This window comes from Agelaius tricolor, unplaced genomic scaffold, assembly GCF_023055355.1.
Source record: "Agelaius tricolor isolate 1412-34295 unplaced genomic scaffold, bAgeTri1.0.p SCAF_5, whole genome shotgun sequence".
Lineage (NCBI taxonomy): Eukaryota > Metazoa > Chordata > Aves > Passeriformes > Icteridae > Agelaius > Agelaius tricolor.
In genome coordinates this window covers 6,053,321-6,076,886 of record NW_027269265.1, presented here as the reverse complement: position 1 = coordinate 6,076,886, position 23,566 = coordinate 6,053,321, and the positions used below count along the sequence as shown (strand labels likewise).

The 23,566-nt window shown below is 41.6% G+C and overlaps 1 protein-coding gene across 1 annotated transcript in view; it reads right to left on the bottom strand.

Annotated features, from left to right (window-relative positions):
* MNAT1 (MNAT1 component of CDK activating kinase) overlaps window positions 1–23,566 on the bottom strand; it is a 119,466-nt gene that overhangs the window by 19,128 nt on the left and 76,772 nt on the right. The window contains exon 7 of the mRNA XM_071426231.1: window positions 17,733–17,854. Within this exon, the coding sequence (XP_071282332.1) occupies window positions 17,733–17,854 (122 nt within the window). The remainder of the gene's footprint in view (window positions 1–17,732; window positions 17,855–23,566) is intronic.

Sequence of the window (23,566 nt, the reverse complement as noted above, 5' to 3'; positions counted from 1 at the left end):
GGCCAGTTTATATATATATTTTAGATTTATATATAGATAGATAGATATAGATATATATATAAAGATATAAACATTACATTTATATATAAATTAGATTTGGGCCCCAAAAGAAAAGGACATTTGAACTGATTCTACCTTCACTGTGAAACAAAACTGAAGGGTTGTGCATGACCTGCCCACCAGTGCTGTGCTGCCCATCACAACCTCACAAGAAGGTGACAGAGAATAAAAAGTTGTCTACATCAATCCCCTTTTATTATTTATTTTATTTATCATCTCTTGGCAGTAACACATATCATGAGTTGCAGAGGAAAAATCCATGAACTGCAAACAAAAATGGGGCTGAGAGGGAAAAGGTGTCAGGATGGAGAAAAGGGGAGTTTTATTCCTCCAAGCAATAACCCCTACCATGACAGCCTTGCTGGCTCCTTCTCCACTGACAGGAAATGTCTGTAAGAGAATCATGTGCTGCTGGAACACTGAACTGCAGAGGTTCACATATGAGACAGGCTGTAGGTCTGACATGGGAGCAGCAAACAAAGTCAAAAGCCCACTCCTCTCCCTCTGCCTTCCAAATACTAAAATCTTAGAATGTGACAGAAACCTGTTGATTCTGACAGAGTTTAAATTATGCCAATATGAAGCCAAAGAAGTAGAACACCTAATGCTGGCAGAAAAATAAGAAGCCTAGGACTTCCCTGCTTCACAGGTTTTTATCTTCATAAAACCAGGCAGAAAATCCTGAGGACCACAGAGGGGCAATGGATTTATGAGGTCTGAGAATCCTCAAACAAAGAGGTAGTTGAGCTAGTGGATTTTATTGTTTTATCCTTGAAAGCTTAAATAATAAAAAAAGTTAAAAATAAAAATAAAGCAGAGCAAGCAGCTACTAGAACAGCAGTGTCAGTATTGTCCTTTAGGCATGTTTCTCTCCACACCTCTGGAAAGTTGTCTGGCATTTGACATATTTGGGAGGAAGAATTTTCTCCCCTGGCAAAGTCAATTAACTTCACTGTATTTGAATCATCTGTCAGAGCTGAATCTGCTCCCTTCTTCAAGTCTGACACAAGCTCCTACACCTACTTGACAGATCAAACAGCTTATATAGAAATTACTGCACTTTAAAGGGAAGTTCCATGGCTCTGTCAAGTCAAAAGCTGCAAGACAAGAGGTGAGTGATTATTCTATTAGTATACATTCCCCTGGAATATTAAAATACAGCCTGACTTTGTACTGAAGTTTAACCTCCTTCATGTAATTTGCTATTTCATTATGAAACTCCTTTAGTCTTCAATCACCAGAAACATCTGTAGAAAACTAAAGTAGGTCTTTTTCCTGCTCTGTGCTCTTGAACTGCCTAATTTCTCTTACTATTAAGATATATAAGCTCTTTGCTGTAAGAAGAAATGTAAGAAACAGTGTGGGCCACTGCTTTAACATACAGCCATAAAGAGGTATATGCATGTTTATGCATTGAGTGCTATAACCAAGCTTTTAGCTTAAAGCTACATAAAATATTAGTGCTCTGTGAAACACCATTCAGTGTGATGTCACTAGATTGCATGCCATGCCACTCTTTGGCATCATAAGTCAACTGCCAGCTCTCATCACATTTTATAGGCATTATAGCTCAGGCTCAAACCCCCCTCCCATTAGCTCCAATTCAATATTTGCTGTACATCAATGCATAAACCTCCTAATTAAAGGCAGCAGAGGAGAGAAGGGTAACACACACAACGTGCTTAATGCAGTTCTCCAGTTAAAACATGAACACAAAGCAGCATGGTGGGTAAAGCAGGAATGAAAACACTTCTCTACTGAAATGCCTTTCCTCCTAATCAGCTCTTAAAAGCAGCCAGACCAGTAATGCAGCTCTCCCAGGTGGCAGCCAGGGACTGGGAGCACTCACTGGATGCATCACTGAGAAACAACATCAAGGTGGCTGTCAGGACCCAGGACATCCCTCTGGCTGTCCTGAGCAGCCCAGACCCTGCCAGGGGGCTCAGAGACCCTGGCACAGAGCCCAAGATGCCCCTGTGGTTTTGATTATGACCCCTGGAGCAAGTTACCAACCTTAGATGAAGATCTGCAAGCCATGACAAATTAAGTAGGATGACAGTGAATTTATCACAAGGTGAAAAAGGAGATTTTGGGGTTTTTAGAATGGGGATTCAGGGGGGCAAGATGGAGGGATCTGGGCATGTCCAGCCTTTCTCCTTCTTCTTGGCCTCCATCTTCTGCTGTGATGTTGGCACTTTTAGATTGGTTTAGAGTAGAAGCTCACTGTCTAACATAGGTGACAGGTATTGGAAAGTAATTGTAAACATTGTACATGTAGTTTTTAGTATAAAGACATAACACTGCCCCTGGGGCAGGCAGAGTGCCTGGAACTGCCCTGCTGAGCTGATCTCGGCAGGACAGGAGAAAGAATTTTATAGATAAGGAACAATAAACAACCTTGAGGCTGAGAAATGAAGAGCCCTGACTCCTTCTTCAAGCACCAGGCTGGGAAAAGAGACTTTCTAACATCTCTTGGGGTCACTCTGACCAGCTAAAGATCCCAACAGATCTCTGTGGACCTACACTCCACAGATTTTATATCCCTGAGCAGCAATGAAGAGCACATCACAGATGAAAATGTCCCTTCTCATTGGGCACAGACCTGTTCTGGAGTAAAACACCAAAGGCACTCAGACACTCTGTTAGAAAGGGGGTTTGGTCCAATAAAATCTCTTTCCTACCAGAATCCAGCTGCTGTTTGTATTGAGCTGGTGGAGCAGTGCATCACCCCTGCCAGGCTGTTGATGTGACTGAAGGGAGGGAGCACAGGGCTGTATTGATCTCTCAGCAGCAGGGCCAGCCCTGCACAGAGCTCACTTTGAAGCAGCCCCATCCAAGCACTGCATTATCTGCCTGGCCAGCGCCGCGCACGTTGGCAAAGGCTCCAATAATATTGTGGCACATAAATCCACTGAAGGCTAACCTGATGCCCTTTGTGAGTGAGAACTGCTTGTACTACAAAGGTTCTACCAGTTAGAGCCATGGAAGAGCAAAAAGCACAGGGGAAGCAGAGCTGGCTCTTCCCAGACCACCTCTGTGCTACTGCAGCCCAGGCTGCCCTAAAAGCCATCTCAAGTACAGCCCCACACACAAACTTTACCACAGGTTTTGTAGGATTTTCCTGTAACTCTCTGTGGAGGTTAAATCTGTATCAATGCAAGCTCCTCCTTTTCTGTACAGAAAACATCCAAGAGGATTTTTTTAAGGAAAATAATCTGGTAATGTTTCCAGAGGAGTCCTGTGGTCATCTTTCTGAGTTAGCTGTCCTCCTGCATCAGAACTGTTACCCCTCAACCCCCACTTTTCCAGGGTTTCCTGGAAAACCCCCAGGTTTCCCTGGAAAACCCCCAGGTTTCCACTGCTTGCCCTGTCCATTTAATGCACTGCCACTGAAAATACTCAACAATGACCTATGGATTGAAGCAATATTGATCTCAAATTTCTTTACCCCAAAAACTAACACACCCCTCAGTGACACACCCCAATGAAAAGTGCAAGCTCACCTTCAGCTTTACAATAAAAAGGCAGTAATTCATTTTTAAAGTACCATATTCTAATTAGTTTTCATAGGTGCTATGCAAAAAAAAAAAAAAAAAAAAAAAATTAAGCATGATTTACACTGATAGATCTTAAGAAGTAAGTGTAAATGGGGATTCATCATCCAAAGAGCTATTTTCCCTGCAGGGATCTCATTTTATCCTAGTGATTCTCAACAACTTTCATCTACCATTTGAAAGAAAATATAAAAGTCACCTATTGCAGAATGTACATCTGTCAAAAAATCTGAGGGGGCTGGGGAAATGAATAAATGATTCAAATTAATCTGTGTAGCACTTACTAATGTGGACTTTTTCCAGCTAGAGACAGCTTAACAGCAAAGGTCACACAGCCAGGAGCTAAGAACAGGTCACACAAACACAGCACCACAAATTAATTCATACTGGAAACAACACAGATAATGGTGCCTGACTTATAAAACTTGAGCTCTGGTTTCTTCTGGAGGTAAGGAGGTGGGTACAGACACAAAATAGTATCGAGCAGGGGAATTCAGAATTCACCCTGGTTTTCTGCAGTGGGTTCTCTGAGTGTTACCTTCTCTTTTCTGGGGCAAAACACTGAGCTTCAGCTGTACTTGCTGAAAAAAATCACTGCACTGCACACCTACAGAACATCTAATAATACAACAGCAATAACAGCAAGGAGTTATCACACTGTAAATGTAAAATGATCCATAACAATATCTGCATACACACACAGGCATGCACAAACATATGTATAAATATAATATTCCAGCAGAATTTCCTGGGCACACAGATCATCCCCTCAAAGCAGTTACTCCTGGCACCCTAAATCCTACACTCTCTTTGGAAAAATTATTGGGCCCACTGCAGTTTCTTCACCACTTTGTCAGGTAGAAGAGTTTTGGGGAGCTCTCATCCTCCCCTGGATCTTCCCTCACCATGTGGCAGGTATTCTTCTGGGAGCACCCAAGCCTTTTATCAGAGAAAAAGCAAAATTTTTGGAAACAGCCAGTTAAGAGAGAATATAATCAATGAATTTATGTACAGGCTAGAGAAAAGGTGAAGGGAATCCAGGAACATGCATTCTTATTTAGATGTCACTTTCCTTTCAAGAAATTCTGCTAAATTTAGCATGCTTTTTGTTTTGGTTTTTAGTTGTTGGTTGGTTTTTTGGTTTTTTTTTTACATCAGAAGTATTTTAAAGCCTGTCCTTTATTTGCATTTTTTGCTTTTCATATTGATTTTGCTTACTCAAGGAAACTGGCAGCTGAAATGGTGTTCTAAAAACAAGGCACAAACATTTAGCAGTGTTGCCATTTCAAACACCAGGCTCAGCTGAAACTGCCATGTGCTAAGACGATGCTGGTTCAGCTGCTGGAACCCTCAAAGGACAAAACAAAAATGCTGAATAAAACCAAAATATAAGTCATGAGTCAACAAAAACTCTGGGATTTGTTGCAAATAACATCCTTCAAAGCAGCCCAAAATAGAGGATGCACTGCTCTTTGCAGACACCAGGAGCCTGTAGTATCACCTCCACCCAACCAGCCCAGTTTGTGTGGTTCTCTCTACTGGAACTAGCAAGTACTTCCCAGAACCTAATGCTGATATTTCAAATCAGATATTTCCATTTTTCAGATAATGAATCAAAGCACCAATGGGAGAAAGAAAAAAAAACCCAAAATGAAACAATGCAAATGTGCATGAGGAAGGCATGAAATGGACCCATACATGAGCATTGAAATCTCATGTATTGCCTAGCCCCATTCATAGTTTTTTCTAAGGAGATAAAAATAGCATTAAAAGAAAATACATTGATTTTCTTTTCTTTTTCTAGTCTTCAATTGCCAGGGCAGACAGCCTGTAAAACCTGCTGCTGTAGTACACATGGGCAGCTGATCTGAGCAGAGAGCTCCAGGCAAGCTTTCAGCATTTGTTTTGAAATACAGGAAAATCAACTAGCAGCCAACAGCTCCCAGAAAAGCCAAATATCTGTGAAGTGGGGGATGAAGAGCCTGCAGCACCAGCACAAGGCTCCTCTGCCCACCCTCTGTCCTACAGGTAGCTGCATTCCTTTGCTCCATTTGCAAACATCCCTGAGCCATGTGAGCACACACAGCTCATCCTCTGTGCTGCAAAGAAAGCATCCATCCAGACAGCCCCAGGGCAGAACAGTAAAGGCACTTCTGTGAGGTCTAATCCTGTTCCCACTGCAGCCACTAGAAATTCCTCTGCCAGGGCTGGGAGCACAACTGGACCTGTGTGGAGCTTTTATTTATTTTTAAACCCACCAGGCTCAGCACCCAAGCAAGTTCAATGGGGATTTTTCAGATTTGTGTTTTGACACCAGAGCCAAAAACAAGTCAAGGAACATGTGAACTTCCTACAGCTCTTTGGAGAAGGCAGGGAAGGAGGCTGGAGGTGTTAACTGGGAGAACTGGTGAAAATGGTGAGTTGGGAGCTGCACTGAGCTATCCCTGCTGTCACCTCCAGGGTCTGTTATGACACTGTCAATTCTCAGATGTTTGTAGAACTGGGCAACACCAATTTTGTGTATTCTTCTGCTAGTGCAAGCTTTTCCAAGTCCTGGATAAATTGAGTAAAGACAGCAGACCCAAAAAAAAATCTACAGAGCACTTCTGGGTGAGCAAAAAAGAGAGGTAATAAATGCAAAATACAAAAATAACAACTTCAGTGACCGCTCTTAGACAAAAGCCAAAAGATCAAGAAGGATCCTATGGCCCAAACTGCTCAAGGCAAGGGACTGCTCAGTCACAGCACCCTCCTGAAAGCAAAATCCCCACTGCACTCACACCTTCACAACAATACTTGCCTAGCTTCTGGGGAGAAAAAGTGCAGGATGCACCTACATCATGGAACAAGGGAAAAAATAAAAAGGCAAGATATGGTTTCCTTATTTCAGATTGTTTGCAGACTCTGTATCTGTGGGACTTTTCATTCCAAAATTAACTGTGTGCTGAAGAGAGTCTGGAACAGCAGAGCCTTTATGCTTCCAAGTTTTGAGATGGCCTCAGAGTGCAAAATCTCTTCTCTCTCGTTTCTGGAATAGCTTTTGACAATTAGTAGAATCAATGACCACAGAGCAAGAAATCTGCCCAATCCATCAGGACCTAAATGTGAAAAGAGGGGGAAGAGAGAGAGAGAATCTTCTAATGACAGGAAGGAGAGAAGAGGTGTAGAATTTTTTTGGCTTTATTCAGGAGCATTTCCTCATGAATTCTGGAAGAGAGTCAGAAAATAAAGATAGCAGCCAGCACTCACCTCCTGCATCTTTTTAAGGGAGAACTAGACAAATGCAGCAGTAGCAAATAAAGGAAACCATAAGTAACCTTCTCTGTGCAAGGCAGACACTACCCCAGTAGAGAGAGCTGGCACAAACCCAAGGTATAGAAGCTGCTTGGTAAATTCTCAATAAATATTAAAAACACAAGTATGCTGATACCTGCATTTTTTCCAAAGTTGATGGAAAAATTCAAGCATGGGTCGATGCTCCTGAGAACAGAGGAGTCAGTAAGATTCCAGGTTTAGGGGAAAGAACAAAGGGATGGAGAAATTCTTATCTTGAATCTCAATTAACGTCGACAGATTCTGGAGATGAGAGAAAAGCGCCTGCACTGGAGCCAGGGCCCCAGCACCTTTTCCATCCCTCCAGCAAGGCTCACCCAGGCCTCAGAGGGGCCTGGAAGCCAGTGCAATGATGCCAGCAAGACATGGGACCCCCTCTTTCTACAGGTTTCACCCTCTTCTCTCTCCTCAGCACAGGAATATCCACTGTTCCTATCAAGTCTACAAGGACAGAGGAGAAGGAAAGAAAAGAGATGACTTTGTTTTCCACAGAAGGCAGTCCTCATGCTCTGTGGTTTATATATATATATATAATTTTGCTATATATTATATATATTCTTCTGCAGAGGAATAGTGAAGACCAAGTGCACAACCATCACCAGATATCATCAGGATGTTAAAGAGTCTCAAGAATTTGCTCACCTTTAGCATCATCTTAGAAAAAACACCACCAGGACAAAAGCTGCCTTGATCTCTAAGCAAAAAAAGCTATACCTGTAAAAAATCTGGATTGATGGGTCATTAAAAGCAGTGACTAAAAGACCTTTTTTATTTATTTATTAATTTTTTTTAATAAATATTTAAAATACAAAATAACACAACCACTTCCAGGACGAAAGTAACCCAGCATGATGTAGCAAGTGTATTACATCAACCCCCATAATAAATCTAACCTGCTAATATTTTCAACACTGTATGTGTTCTTGCACACTTTCAAATTACTCCAACACTATTTTAAACAAATCCTTCCACTGAAGAAAATGTCAATATATCAAAACTATTTTTTAAACTAATGAGTTTCCTTTTTTACAAAGCAATTACTTTAAGCACTGAAAAGGTTTCCATGGCACCCTCCACTTTCAGCTGACAAATATCAGCAATAGCTGGATTTAAAACAAACAAACTGAAACCCCCAAATCAGCAGCGTTTGACTCAAGGAAAAACATTAAATGTTTTCAAGCAGAAGCATTGAAAAACTTATTCTTACTGAAAGAAAAAAAGTATGAATGCACACCTGCTTTTCTATCAATCTAAGCAGGAAACCATTTCACTGCTGCATCATAAGTAGAAGAAACGTGCTTATTAAAACATTAATCACAGTCCATTATATTCTGACTCCATGCCAGAAGTTCCCATTACATCACTGAAAATATCTATTAACCAAAACTTGATTCTGACAAGTTACAGAAGTGTAGTGTTTAGGATTTAGTAATGTAAAAGTCAGTTTTAGAAGAACAGCTACACAATTGATTTTGCAGTGGCAAGCAACTATAATTAATTGTTTTTGTGACATTTATTACTGCAGTGGGGTTGATTTAACTGGTGTTTCTACTGTAAAATTATTAAAAAATTATTTCAAACTTCATCTACTTTTATTAAACACATTTATTGTGAAGGTATTTAATACCTGGGGCTGGCTAAACAATTTTAAAACGTGCTGGATATACCAGTACATGTAAAACTGTATTGTCTTGTGTAAATATGGGCCTTGTTTAGAACCACGTCTCACAGGAAATTATGCCAAATGAAAACCATCTCCCCTTCTCCTCTCCCACTGAAAAGGATTTATGTTTTTACATTTAATACCAGTTAAAGAAACAAAAATATGGTGGTGTTACCTTCAAGCCTGAGCAATAGTTCAGCTGTGAAGTCCCATTATGTTCAAACCTCTGCTTTGTTATTAGAAACACAGCCTGACTCAAATGCTTCAATTTGGAACAGGGAGAAGTGAACAACTCAATTCTTTCTGGAAGCCTGGCACTGCATGTCTTGTTTACCTAGAACAGTTTTCAAATAACTACTAGCAAGGCTTTAAAACCAAAGCCATGAAATTGGTTCCTAAATGTGTGTACATAATCTCCAGCCAACCATTTTAATTCCTCAACCCCCTCTAAGCAGCATCACTAACAAAAAAAAAAAAAAAAAAAAAAAATCAGCAATAGCTATAATGCATGATAGGAAAGCCATATTATGTATTTTGCCCCTTGACCCAAAATACATGAGTTTCTTACTTCAAAATGCACCTGAGATAATAACCTTTAACCTCTCCTTGGACATCTTCCAATTTCAAAGATCCCAAGAGCTTCAGTTAAGGAATTTTTAGGGTCCCACTTCCATATCCAATCACTCCCTCCCATGCAGCAGCTCTGGTCCCAGTTACCCCTAAAATCTCTGCTGTTCCTCCAGGTGTGCCAGCCACAGGGAGAGATGCACAAACTGCTGGAATGGAAAGAGCCAGAAACTCCAATTCTTATGGGTGTGGAAGACTTGGGTGGCTTTGGGTTTTTTTTTATTAAGGAAACTGGGAAAGATAAAGAAGAACACACCTGTGATGGGATAACATTAACTCTTAGGAAAAAGTTCTCTGGCTCCACTTTTCCCTCCAGTGTGATCAAATCTGAGGAACCACAGGGTCAGTACCAAAATAAGAAAACAGAGACTGCCAGCCCAACCCTCAAAAATCTTGTCATCCATCATTATCAGGATTGAGAGCGGTTACATCCATCCATAGGATGAAATTTATCCATGGAATTACTGACTTTGGCAACTGATTTGCTCCTCCAGGAAGAGATCCCTCACTGCCACCACTAAGCACTGTTTGGAGAAGCTCTAAGCATTAGAGACTCCTTCAACAAAGGAGTCTGAAGGGGGTTAAAGAAGCACAAACTACTGCTTCAAAAGCTGCAGAAAGCTTCAAGCAAGACATCCCCCCCCAGTGCTTCCCTCTGCCATCTAAGGAAACTCATAACTCACCTTTTCAGCCATTTGATACCTGAACAAAATTTTCATCAGAATGCTGCTTTACAAGTGTATTTATCAGTGCCAGAGTCAAGATGATGCATCATTTCTGGCTTTATTTTCTTTATGGGTCTTTTTTGCTGGCTGTCTCTGGCTAAATGTTTTCATTTTACATACCCCCCCCCCCCCTTTTTAAAACAGCAGTGTGAAGGGCTTAAGAAGCCTCTCTCTCTTCTTCCTTCCACACTTCCTTTCCAAATTTTATTGCAATGAATTTTTACAAATGCTTCAGAAGGCAATTTGAAAGAGGATGCTCATCACCTTTCTACTTCAACTACATGTGAGACGAAATAGTTTAAGATTACTGCATCCAAATAAACCCCTCAGGAGAAAATGCCAGGGTTTTCTCAGACTGCCCCAGAGCAAGTCCTTGTTGTGCCATCTCTCCTGAGAGCCAAGCCCAGAGCAGGAGCAATGCTCAGATGTTGATGAAGAGGAGGAGCTCAGCAATGGATTTCCATGAGGCTCCATCAGGCAGACTGTGCTCCCCATCACTGTGCTCCTGCCTCTGTACTCAAACACTGGGCTCCAAAGAAAGCATCTGGGGGCTCTGTCCCAGCAAGAACTACAAAAACTGGAGGACACTGAGGCCCTGCTGTTGTTAAGTGAGAGATAATCAGGACAGATCTCCTGCATGTGCAAAACATACTGTTTTTCTTGTGGCAACCACACAATTCCCAGTGCAATTATCCATCTGGCTGAGGAGCCAGAGAAAAGACTCAAAAAGGGCAACATGATGGAGTGCAGGAGAAGCAAGGAAGGAAAAATGTAAAGAAAAGGAAAATACTGAGCATAAAAACCACTGATCTCAAATTTACCACATCACTTCAGAGATGCAACAGAAGTCCTAAAATTTAACTTGGACCAAAATACAGCAGCTAAGCAGGGAAGCCTATGGATATACAGAGTCACAAGAGGATCAGACATCCACAGCCATATGAATGCAGGGGATCGAGGGGAGGATGAGAGCAAAGAAGGGCTTTCAATAACAGATAAGAACTGTCACAGACAATCAGGTCTTTTTAAGTGGCTGGTAGTAACAAGGCTTTGATTTGCTGAGACACAAAGAGCACAGAAAATAGGGCGTTTGGCCCACACAATTGCTGGATGCCTCCTGACACATTATAATCCATCAGCAGACAGCTTTGCCTGACACCTTTCAGCTGCCCACTTAGCAGCACTGCCTCCAAACCTGCAGAGACAAATCAGGGTTTGCCTCCTACAAGCTCTCAATAATAAAGCCAATGTTACCATCCTGATTTTTGGAAGTAATTTTAAATATTTACTGTTTGATCCTGTAGCACAGTTTGCAGACAAATCTCCATTTCGTTAAGGCTCTGATTTTTTTCTTTTTTTTCCTTTTCATATTTAAGTATTTTAATCAATGTATGATTTAGTATTTAGCAAGCCCACGCTACAGAAAGACTATTCTGGAAGAAATGGTATAATTACATTTCCTACAGCAACCTTGTAATCTCACGAGTATTTATTCTAGACTAAACAGCCTTACTCAGCTGCCCTGTGTCTGATTGTCGATGAAAGAAGCTTGTTTGACAACTGCTTCGAGCAGAAACATATTTTTTCCATGATTGCATGAAAAAGTAAAAAAACATTACCAGACTGGTATTCCGAGCACAGAGACTCGTGTTAGATCGATGAGTTAATTCTGAAGCCAAAGGCCAACAAAAACAATCAGCATGGACATTCTGCTGTCAGGGCCAGCTTTTGAGGTTAATTTAGTAGTACACACACAGCTACAGCCAGCTTTACATAGAAGAAACTGCATAGTATATGCAGGCTTCCTTCTTTGTTTCTTTATATATTTTCCATATTCTCTGCTTTTATAACCCTCCTGAGACCTTTTACAGTTACAGAACCCACACTATACCCACAGGTGGGCGGGCAGGAAGCAAAACTCTCCATTTCATAAGCAGTCCACTTTTAATATATTCAATTGCTAATGACCTTGACAGAAGAGCTCCATGCAAAACACCATATTCTATGGGGTGTCGTTTGAAATGTTCATAGACTTTTCTGCCAGAAAACTGATTCCTTAAACAGTAAGATTTCAGACTTACTAAAGGCTGCACTCCTTGATTTCCATTCAGCTGGAAAAATTGGTGCTAATCTACCTCCCCTATATTAAATTTGCATCCTTCCAAAAATCCTAAAATGAAGGCTGTAGGATTTCTGTGGAATGCTAAAGCAATACCAGACAGTTTCTGTATCAAACCAGGTCAAGATGGTTTACAGGCAGTACTGTTGCCTGCCCTGAAAGAGGCAGCACACTTGGCCATGTTCATGATTCCAAAAAAGGGTACCCACACAGTACTTGTTTTGCCATTCATGGGTTTTTATTCAATTATTCATGATGAAATGAACAAAAAACAAAAGGCTGTATGGAAATGTAGCTGAGTCTTTAAAGCAATAGTCACTCCTTACCTGCCAATTCTCATTCTTTGGGTACCCAATGCAAAACACTGCAGCAGACAGAAACCTCTGTGCTGAGGATCAGGCCCTGCAACAGGAGACTCTGGGAAATTCAGACCATATGCCTTGGTAGCCAAGAGCATTCCTGCAAGGAGTGCAGCCCTCTATGTGCCCTCCAAGGCAAGACAAGTTTCCCTTGCTCTTACTCAATCTTTTGACTCTGACTACTGAGCTTATTGAGAGACTAGATTCCATTAAAAGGAGCAGAATGAATTCAGTGTTCAAAACCAATGGGCCAAAGCAGATCAAATCAGCCCTTCATTTGTGGCTTTTCTCCTTTTCCAAGATTCAAGAAATATCTGCATACCCCAGTGACAGAGCAGATGTGAAAAATCACCTGCTATGGACTTTTAAAGCCCAGTGATCCTGTCACCCATTCAAAATCAATTCTCAGTTATTTCACTGCCTCCAACCCTACACAGACACTGACAGGGTTCTAGCAGAAGCTAATCCAGCCAAAGACCAGCTCAGCTATGCTGTAAGAATAGTTTGGAGACCATCCTGACTATTGCCTCACTTAAAAAAAAAAAAAAGAAAATCACAATGACTGACAGCAAAGAAGTTACACGAGTCATTTCTAGATTAAGTGCCAGAACTCTACATGTGTTTCAAATTACACTACAACACTGTACAACAAAGAAATATGCAGAAATTTTCCACTTCAAGTGAAGGTTAAAAATTAAACACTAACAAAGCTCTAACAGGTATGAAACCCAACCTCATCTTAATGTGAAATTTAAAATGCCTGAGCTGTCCTACACTAGGAAAAAGGGAATGAATCAATCCAGTTGTTCATAAGAAAAAGCACAGTGGGCTAAAACATGTTCATTGTATGTACAGATTTTCACAGCACTCCCACTCTGCTTCAGTACTTACCCCCTCAGCTCTTAAAATGATGTTTTATTTAGATTAACTTTTAATTTATCAAGTATATTACCTATCCTCATTAGATTAATGTTCACTATTAAGCTTCTTTTTCTGCATTTTATTTAAACAAAACATTAACCAGGGTGTTCCTAACAATGTGATTATACATGAAAACAAGTTGATAGATCAAAGAGAAGTCACATTTTCCCTTAAAGAAAAGATTTTTGAAGCAAATCTGATTTTTATATACACACACACATATATATATTCAGCTTGGATCTCTCCAAAGCTAGGTAAGCAAACACAATCTTATTTTAAGCAGACCAGGCTTGACTTGATTACAAGGTCTGCTGCAAAGAGAAATTTTTAACCTGACTTGTAAATTACCTCAATTTTATGAGAATGGTGAGGATATGACTGGCACTGTGGTGAGTATGATCCACTTTAGATTACAAGGTTTCTAAACCTTGAGTCACAGAGTTTACATATCTTTACCCAAAATGCTAATCACATAAGCAGATTTTCAATTTATATTCAATTTTTAAGTAGCCTGTGTATGTCTCTTCACAGCTGTAAAACTTGGTAGCTGCTGTGTGGCCACTCCTGTTAGACAGACTTATAATTACTGCCAGGAATGTCTTTACATTCTTCAGGACCTCCAAAAAAACATCATTTGGATCCTCAGGGGCTTTTTTGTTTTGTTTTTCCTTTAGAATCAAAACTACACATCAAACATACATTTTTAAAGCAACACACTACTTTCCATCCCCATTCTGTGTTATTCTTTCACTACTTGGAATGTCAGTTTGTTATATTTTTCATTTCTTTTGTTTTCCAGTAAGAAAAATGCAGACCTCCAACCACACAAATTCAGCATGCTCAGCTAAAACATCAGGAAGAAAAAAAAAAATTAAAAGAGACAGGACTTTTTTGCCCATCTAAGAAAACCTCCAAGTAAAGCAAGTGCCCAAGTGCTCCCAAGTGTGTTCTGTTGCAGCCACACACCTCTGCTCCCCAAAAGGCAAATTCAACAGATTTGAACCAATTGGAAGCAAAAGGTGACACTTCCCACTCCAGTCCAAGCTAAGAGTTTGTGGTGCCAGCAGAAGTGCCAGCAGAGCCCTTGCTAAGGCAGGGATCTCTCTCAAACACATCAGCAGGTTGCCCCCAGCTCCGTGCACAAAGCAATTTCCCAGCGCCTTTCAGTAATTCAGAGCAGTGACAAAGCCACCCAGAGCCAGGGCTGTAAGTCATCATGGAGGGACAGGCAGCTGCAGAAGCCACCCCCAGGATGGGCATGTTCCAGTGATCCAAGAGCCCATTTTCCTCCAAGGGCAGCACCACATGTTTGGGAGATGCTCTCACGCATCCTCTCCCCTTTTCCAAGTCACGTTTCCATCTGACAGCTGAGACAGGCATGAGCTGGTCCTCGAGTCTGAACAACCAAAGTGACCTTCATGGGGGGCTGAAGGACACAAATCCCCACACATTATACACTAATCATCTGTGTTGGGGGAAAAAAAATCCTAAATCTTTATTATTCTCAGATTTCCAACACCCTAACAAAAAAATGCACAAGGATGTTAATGCTTTTCTGCAGTACTTAAAAAAAAAACTTACATCCCCAGGGGAAACTGAAAACAAATTTGTAAGAACAATTTGAACATAAATTTCCTTTTTTGCAAAATATGCAAACTCCGCACAGAAGAACAGTGGAAAAATGCAAAATCAAGTTTATGGTCAGCTCATTAAGTTTTTTGAAAAGCCTAATAAGCAAATAATACAAGTCATCTTAAAAAGTTGGGGTTTTTTTAATTATAAAAGATTCCTTACAAATGTTCTACATGACCCTGTAAGTATTCACCCTTTTTCTTGCCCTTTGCTAAATCTTTCTTGCCAGCTGTGTCCTTCATTACAGCAACTCACTAAGAAAAAAAAATGCTGAAACTTAAAGCAGGTCTTGCAGAAGGTAAGATGTCATGGAATATTCAAAAAACTCATTCTACTGAGTGTTTTGAAGATTAAAAAATGTATCACTAAGAAAAACAAGTCAATAAATTATAAATTAGTGAATTCAAAAGTCACTAGGTTGACAATTGTCTTTGCAATAGTTCTGGCTCCAGAAACTCAGATAACAGCCTGCACATTTGAGGGAACTATTTAGCAACAATAAATGTCAGGCTACAAATTATTAACAGGAAAATGAAAAGAGGGAGAAACTAAAATTAAAAAAAAAAAAAATAAAACTAAATACATTCAAAATCATAGAATGGGTTGGGTTGGAAGGGACCTTAAAGACCATGTAGTTCCAACCCCCCAGCTCTGGGTAGGGATGCCACCCACTAGGCCAGGTGGCTCAAAGCCCCATCCACCCTGGCGTTTTGTAAGTGCAAATGAACAGGAAACTAAAAATCTTTAGCTGGAGAGGTTTACATTGTGCCCAGCTCTTCTGCCTCACCCAGGCAGCTGCATGCAGCTGCCTGAAGAGCCCCAAAGCAGGGACAGAGGCACATTAGTGAAGCATTCATCACCAACAGGAAATGCGCATGAGCTCCTATAAACACAGCAACACAAATATATAAACCAACAGCCCTGCACGCCTCAAGGTATTTCAGACACCCCATGGAATAGGGTTAGAGCTGGGCTGGCTGGGAACCCACAGCATTGATGTATTTGTTTTGGAATGGCAAATGGCCTCAGGACTCAGAGGAACTGTTCTGGTGGGCACCACCAACCCACCCACCCAGCCAGCCAGCCATGAGCTCCCCTTGCTGCCACAGCCACCCCGCTCCCCTCAGCTCCCCCATCACCCCCAGAGCCCAGCCCAACAGGCCTGGCTGCTCCTGCTCACAGGAGGAAAATGGCACTTTTCAAGGTGTCTCCAAGGACAGACTGTGGCATTGTTAGCAAACCCTACTCTGAATCCCACACAGACACAACTGCAGGGTTTAAAGGGATTTGCTGTGTAAATGTTGGGCTGCCCCAGAACTGGTGCCACTAAATGCAATGGACATAGAGGACAGTGTTCCTGATGGATTTGGACACCAGCATTCATGGGGCACAGGCAAAGGGAATCCTCCCTGCATCTTTTTCTTGTTTGTGATGAGGCTGAGGGGGCCCTTCAAGCCCCTCTCACACTGGAGGTCCCTCACAGCTGTGCTCCATCCAAACAGGTGCTGAAGGCTGAACCAGGCTCTGCCCAAGTTTAAACCCCTAATTAATACTTTTGCCTGTTCCCCATGAATGCTGGTGTCCAAATCCATCAGGAGCAGTCATCTATGTCCATTGCATTTAGTGGCACCAGTTCTGGGGCAGCCACACACTATACAGAGCAAAACCCTTTAAACCAGAAGAAGATAATAAAAATTACAGGCATCAGGAGGACACGGAAACAGTAAAAATGGAGACAGCCTCACTTCCAGACAGTTTGCACTGTCAGTTCTCACTTCAGTTTTCTAAAGCACCATTAGGCTGCTTATTTACCTTCCTAAGTCTATCTCTGTCATTTCCTGGATGAGATACAACTTCTCCCATGCCAGTGAACTAGATGGGATTCCTGTTTGGATTTCAGTGGTCTCCCAAACTGCACACTAAATTGCCTCAACTTTGTTCAGTGCTTTGTGGCTTCAGTTTTCCCAGATTGCACAGCCAAAGGTAAACTGTTCTTTTTTTAAACTCTTTCTTGCCTTGCCAGCCTGCACATTCATTGTGCCCTGCTGTTTTCCAGGCACTGGAAGTGCTGATGACCTGGAGGGTCAGGCCATGATGAGCTGGGTGACACTCCCCCAGCAGCTCCAGTTTTCAGGTGGTATTTCAGCCACCAACACATCACTCCTGGACTTCCTAACCTCCCTTAGCCAGGCACAGAAGGCTCCCAAACTCCCTTTCTTTCAAACATAGATGCACACCACGATGCTGCCAAGCTGCTGGACCAGCCCTGCATTATATTTTTTGACAAAGTTAAGCTCTGTGCTTCATTCCTCACAAACACAGTTTGACTGTAGACAGCAGCCGACAAGTAAATCTACCCTTTTCCATGGCAAACAGCCCAACTTTAATATTTTTACTGGCTTACAGCTGGGTAAATTAAGCCCCAGATTTTTATTTATTTATTTTTTAATACCGTGCAACTGAAAATGAACAGCTACTTCACTATGACTGCCAAGGACAACCTTAAAAACACTAATGCAATCCAGTCCAGCTCTCAATAGATCTATAAAGGCAAGAGGACCAAAAATTTCAGCTTATCCACCCAAACAAAATGTTGGTTGGGCAGGAAGTCTAATATTTCATTAAGATCTCTAGAAAAAAAAAAGCAAAGGAAAAAAAAGATCCCTGGCAATCTGAAGATGGTAACAATCCCAGCTACAATGCCATAAAATGGGAATTAAAATGCACTGATTTACTCACCCCAGCCTTCCCAACATTTCTAGCTCTGGAACTTGTGGTCCATATGTCTCCACTTGCAGAGGTTGATATTCATACAAAGTTTCCTCTAACTTTTGAATGGGAGCTAGTGAAATATGCTGACCCTGTTGGAAAAAAAAAAAAAAGTAAAATATTTCTATATATAATCAAGGTCAAGGTTTTGTTTTGACTTTTTTTTATATGCAGTATAAGAACAAGCATTAACTTGGTCCAGACAAACACCCTCCCACATAAGAGCATACTGTTCACCATACCACTCACTTCTTCATGATTTATATTTTTTTACTGGGACCTACAGATTGGAAGTGATGTTTCATCAGATAATTGTTTGGACAAGAAGGAAGGGGGGAAGAAACTTTACTCAGGGCAAGCTTACCATTAGAAAGTACAGCTGCTTCCAGTGTTACAAGCAAAATTATTATTAGGCACTAATTTCATTTATCTGAAGTACTATCAAACAAATGTCTCTGAACAACCCTACTTGATTCTGTAATCAATGATTTCCTGAAAGCCCTAATTAGAAAGGGAAGCCACTTTCCTTTCTCTCCACAGGCTTTGTAAGCTCCCATACATAATGGCTCTCAAGATAGACTTTTACAGAGCAATACAATTAATTCATTCAGCAAATTCCCATTTGTTTCATAACTAAAAATATAGAAACACACAAACATTAACCTTGCACTCCAGATGGTACTTTTGCAAGAGCTTCAGAGTGCTGAGAAACAGTGAGACATTTGCACACCCCTCCCCTCCAAGTCCCTATCACTCGGAGCTCTCACAAAACAGGAGACTTGTGCCTGGGAAGGAGGGGGTCAGGAGGATATGAGATAGAGCCAAAGTTAACAGATGTTGCTGCGTGACATTCTACACTGATTTGTTGATCTTTCACACAGTTTCAATTTTCTACTGTATTCTATGGTGCTCACAAAAATTAGCAGCAGCAGCAAAAAGAGAGAGCACCGTGAGCTGCCCCAAACCAGCCTGGCTCTCCCTGTAGAAATTGAGTTTCCCATCTGCAGAATGCAGGAATTTAGCAAAGTAGTAGTATTGTTTTTGTAGACATTTGGTCTGAAACAGGAGATGGGAAGCTTTCCATGGTGTAATGCTGTGTACAAGCCTGGCTCCCACTGGTGATCACTTACTGAGCTGAGCTTCCCTAGGGCCACTCCTCTGAGCATCTACTCCCTCAAGTGGAAAATACAGGCTCCTAAAGCAGGACACTGGGTTAAAATTAACTAAAGAGGGGAATGAAAAAGTCTGTAGAGGGGGAAAGCTGTTAATTAAATTTGTGGTTGAAGACAGTGACCTTTCTGAATTTGGAGCAGAGATATTTTTGTTTAGGGAGTTGCAGAAAATAGCTAAGAAAACTGAAGACGTAAGTCCTCGAGAAGCGTTATCGTGGATCTAAGCTGATCTCCACGGAAATATCAGCAGCTCAAGTTTTCCATTCAAACAGCCCCTGTGTGTGTGTGTGTGATGAAAACAGGGAGTTTTAGGCTTTTTTCTGCACTGCCTGGGGGACTGGAGAGGCCACTGCTGACACTGGCATGGGGACAGTGTCCTGGAGATGAGATGTGAGGGAAGTTTTCCAGTCAGCCACGCACCACTCCAGCTCTCATGGCCAGCACAGTTATTTCTGTGCTACAAGCTACTGCTGCAACATTACCACACATTTTTATAAAGTAGGAAAAGAAAGGTTAAAAATTCAGCTTTAATCCCACTTCATGATATTTTAGGACATAAAAGCAGGGGTTTCTATTATCCTAAAAGTTGTCTATTTACAATCTATCCAAGTTTATTAAAATACAGTACTTTGTAGCTACATTTCTGTGGGCCTCTTACACCCATTGCAAGAGGGTAATGCTTAAATTAGACTCTTACATTTGAATTTTTAGCAACATCATTGTCTCTAACCAAACAAAAAATGGAAAGTCATACCAATGTTTTACATATGTACAGACTCATCTGGTGAGTGAAGAGTCTCACTCCTTCCAAATCCAAATTTTGTTCCGGCCATAGAAAAGAAATTTTAGTTTTGGGCAAAGATCAAAACCATGGTAAATACTTTGGGAAATTACTTCTGTGCAGAAAAAGGGAAAACCTCAGATTGCAGGCACCCCATCCCTTGAGGACAGCACCAGAACAGCTGCTCACTGTCAGCACAGTTGCACTGGTGCCTTCCTGACACTTTGTTAATGAGAGCAACTTCTGCCAGCATTGGCCAAGAGACACAGGAAGGCTCCCAACACATGGACTGGGATCATCACTGCCCTCCTTCTCCACCACCATTTATGCTGCCACAGATGTCCACCTCTGGAAGCTCCTGGGAGGACAGGATGCAAATGTTTCATTTGTTTTCCCCTCTTTGTGGGGTTCCCAAGGTGCCTGAGGTCACAGGGTATCAGGATGGTCATTATTCCTCAGATAACTGAGCAGGAACTGCCATGAATGGTGGGAAGGCTGACTGGTCAGCATCCCAGGGGTATGGGGGGCACAGGGGTCATGGGGAAGGACTTCTCTGTGTGGAACTGCATCACCAGCTCCCTGTGCTGGCCTGGAGAACAGCAGAATGTCAGAAGAGGAGCTGCATTATACAAACTGTCCCCCCTTGAGCTGGTCTGACATCATGTCCAGCACAGGCTAGGACATCTTGTGTTCCTGTATGAAGCCCAAGGACTGGCAGTTCAGCCAAAATACCTTCTTTTGAAAGGCATCCAATCTAGATTCAGACAGATTTCAGATCACACTCTGTGATCTGATGTACAGGTACATCCCCTAGGTAAGTTAACTGCAATAGTTGATTATCTTCACCATTAAATACTGGCAGCTCATTTCTGGTTCATCAGATTGACTCTCTCCTATGTCTTTCTCACCTCCCTCATGGGCCAAGGTGCAAGGATTAGGAACCAGGGTGCCCAAAATGACTGCACTGGTTTGTGTGCAGCCAGCAGATCTGCACCTCAAGGAGATTGTGCAGCTGTATGAGACAGCTCATCTGGTTTTGTTTCCCAAAATCACAACTTTAGCTGATGTGCTTTGGCAATGTGGATTACATTCCATTTAGCAATGGGTAAAAAGGCCCATGATTAGCTGTTGTTCCTGCCCTTTGGCTGTCTGGCCTTTGGGCTCCTGAGCTTACAGACTTTCAAATTGTTCAGCCCCACACAGGTTAGTGAGGTCCCAGAACTGGGTATGGCCCAGACTGGTGCAGAAGGCTGGGATGCAAACCAAAACCATTGCCTTTCCTATTTCCACTGCTGTTGGGATAAGATGAATCACAAAAAAACCTTGTTGAAGTTAAAAGGCTCAATTTGACCACTATTATCTCAGTTAAGAGCCATTTGACCAGAAGCATCCCACTTTTGTCTCTCTGTCCCAATGGTCCCTAACCACTTCATAACAGACTGGTAATAAAAGGGAAGCTGCTGTGTAACTTTAGAGACACCACAACAGACAATAACTGTTACTTTGGACTTACACAGCACTTTTACAGATCCAAAACCCATTTCTGACCTATGAGGTAAGACTTTTAAATTTCCTGTATTCCACCTAGACAGTCAGCCTTACCTCTTTCCAGCAATAGGAGGCATTTATCAGCATGCTGAAACCAAAATGAAAGCAGTGGGACCAAGGTCCTGCTTCTGCATTGCTTTCTCCTGACAAACCTAAAATCTGATGTGGTCATGGGTAAGCATTTCTAATTCCCCTTGGATGCTGTAATGTTTGTGTAAAAGAAGCTGACAGCATCCAAATGAAGACAGAAAAGGCTTCCAAGAACACAGACAACACTTTTTCCTGCCTCCTCTCCCTCCCACCCCGATCCTCACAGCATACAAGTGTTTTCCCTGGGATTATTTTAGGCACCAGAGCTGTCTTACATACTGGAATGTATGGAACCACAAAACATGCTGCTAATTAGAAGGAAGGCATTTGCTTATCCTTAGGACTTTGTTTATATAAAAGCCTGCACAGCAATGGATTTGTGAGCAACTGACATTCTATTCATGTGCTGTATGGGTTCAGATGAGAGACATACAGGATTAAATTGGGAGGGGGGTTGAATAATGTCTTTGTATTAGAAGTAAAACTGACTGGCTGAAAGACTGTTTGAGACAACTATCAACTGAAAAAGAAACAAAAGCAGTGGCCAGTTTTGGTTTCAGATTGTGATACAACATGGCATTACTAAAAGAAAAGCTGTGGATTACATACAAAGAACTGCCCCTGCAGTAACAAGGAGCTTACTTTAAACAAAAACAACACTCTTTCAGGAACAATTATGGCTGTTAGAACATCAAAATTACAGTGTATCACTGCACCTTTCACACAGGTTTGGGGAAGGACTTTGGCAGATGCCAGGTACATCAGTATTTGCCTGCTAGCAGAATGAGGTTATTTTAGCACAGAGTACAGAAATATCAGCCCAAGTTGCAGCATTCACATTTCTCCCTGTCCGTGGCTCCAAAATGACACTGCCTTCCTCCACCTCCTTCCCTCAGCAGCAAAAAGAAACAACTGACAGCCTTCCCAGAAATCTTTCAAGAGCCAAGGAGGAGGAGAAAGGAGACTCACACCAAAAATGCACTAGTAGGGGAAAGAGGAGGAACAGCTATGCCACAAAAACATCTCCAGGCAAGAGACAGAAGCCAGAGACTGGGGTCAGTAAAACCTGTCCAGACAAGGCAAGTTTCTGTACTAGCAGCAGCTGGACTAGTTGATGGAGCCAATCTTTTTGCCTCCTTTTCAATTTCTCTCTGCTTAGGGACTTACTCAGCTCTGCTATCAGCCCACTTCCACAGCACACGTCAGAGAACAGAAATAGCGGCGCTCGCGCTGCATCTATCAGTGCCTCTGCAGCAATGTTCTTTTTATTTAACCCTTTTCTCAGTCAGGTCACTCTCCTGAGCCTGGCCAAAGGAGACAAGGAGGAACCAAGGGCTGTGGAATGCCAGGACACATCCCCAGCACTGCTTCCATTGTACATGGCAGGACAGAGAGGTGAACAAAGACCCTTTTAAACACACCATCATCTGAGCGTGCAACTATCCAAATGCTTCCAAGTCAACATTAAAACAAAACTATAAATTCCATTAAGTGTTCAGTATAAGCATCTTAGGAAACTATTTCACTGTTAAGATGGTAACAGAATTCAGCTTTTGAAAAGACTTCATGTTAAAACACAATTTCTTACAGATATCAATGTAAGTATCTTTGGTGATGTGGTGTGAGCCAGAAGTTGGGTTGTTGTGGATTTGTTCTCCCCCTCCAGCTTCCACCCTCTCAATTCACTATTGACAAATCCATGTCAGCAATGCTAAAGTGGCCTTCTGATTCTGATTAACTACTTTGACTACAGTAATACTCAGGAAAAGGAGAATGAAACTGATAGATTTGGAGGGCTCAGTTAATATTATTTTAACCTTTACCCTCTCTGTCTTCCACAGCCTTTTTAAATAAACACAAAGTATGTCAAACTAAAATGTATAATTCTATTTGTTGGCCTAAAATTCCTGTGCCAGTGAAGCTTTTTCAAAGACTTAAATATCAACTGTTCTCTCTCTGCTCTTGAAAAAGCAACAATAAATCCAATTTAGTTACTTGATTATGAGAAGTAAAAGATTATGAAGATATTTCAGAAGTGAAACTGAAAGAACAAATGATCTGACAGAAAGCAACAGAACCAATATTAAGATTTTCTGTTGATCTCAAAACCAAAATCTGACCACAAATGGCAAGATCAGAGACACAAGACTGCCAACCCCCCTCCTCTGCGGGGTAGATGATTTCAGACACCCAATAACAATTGCCCTCCATGG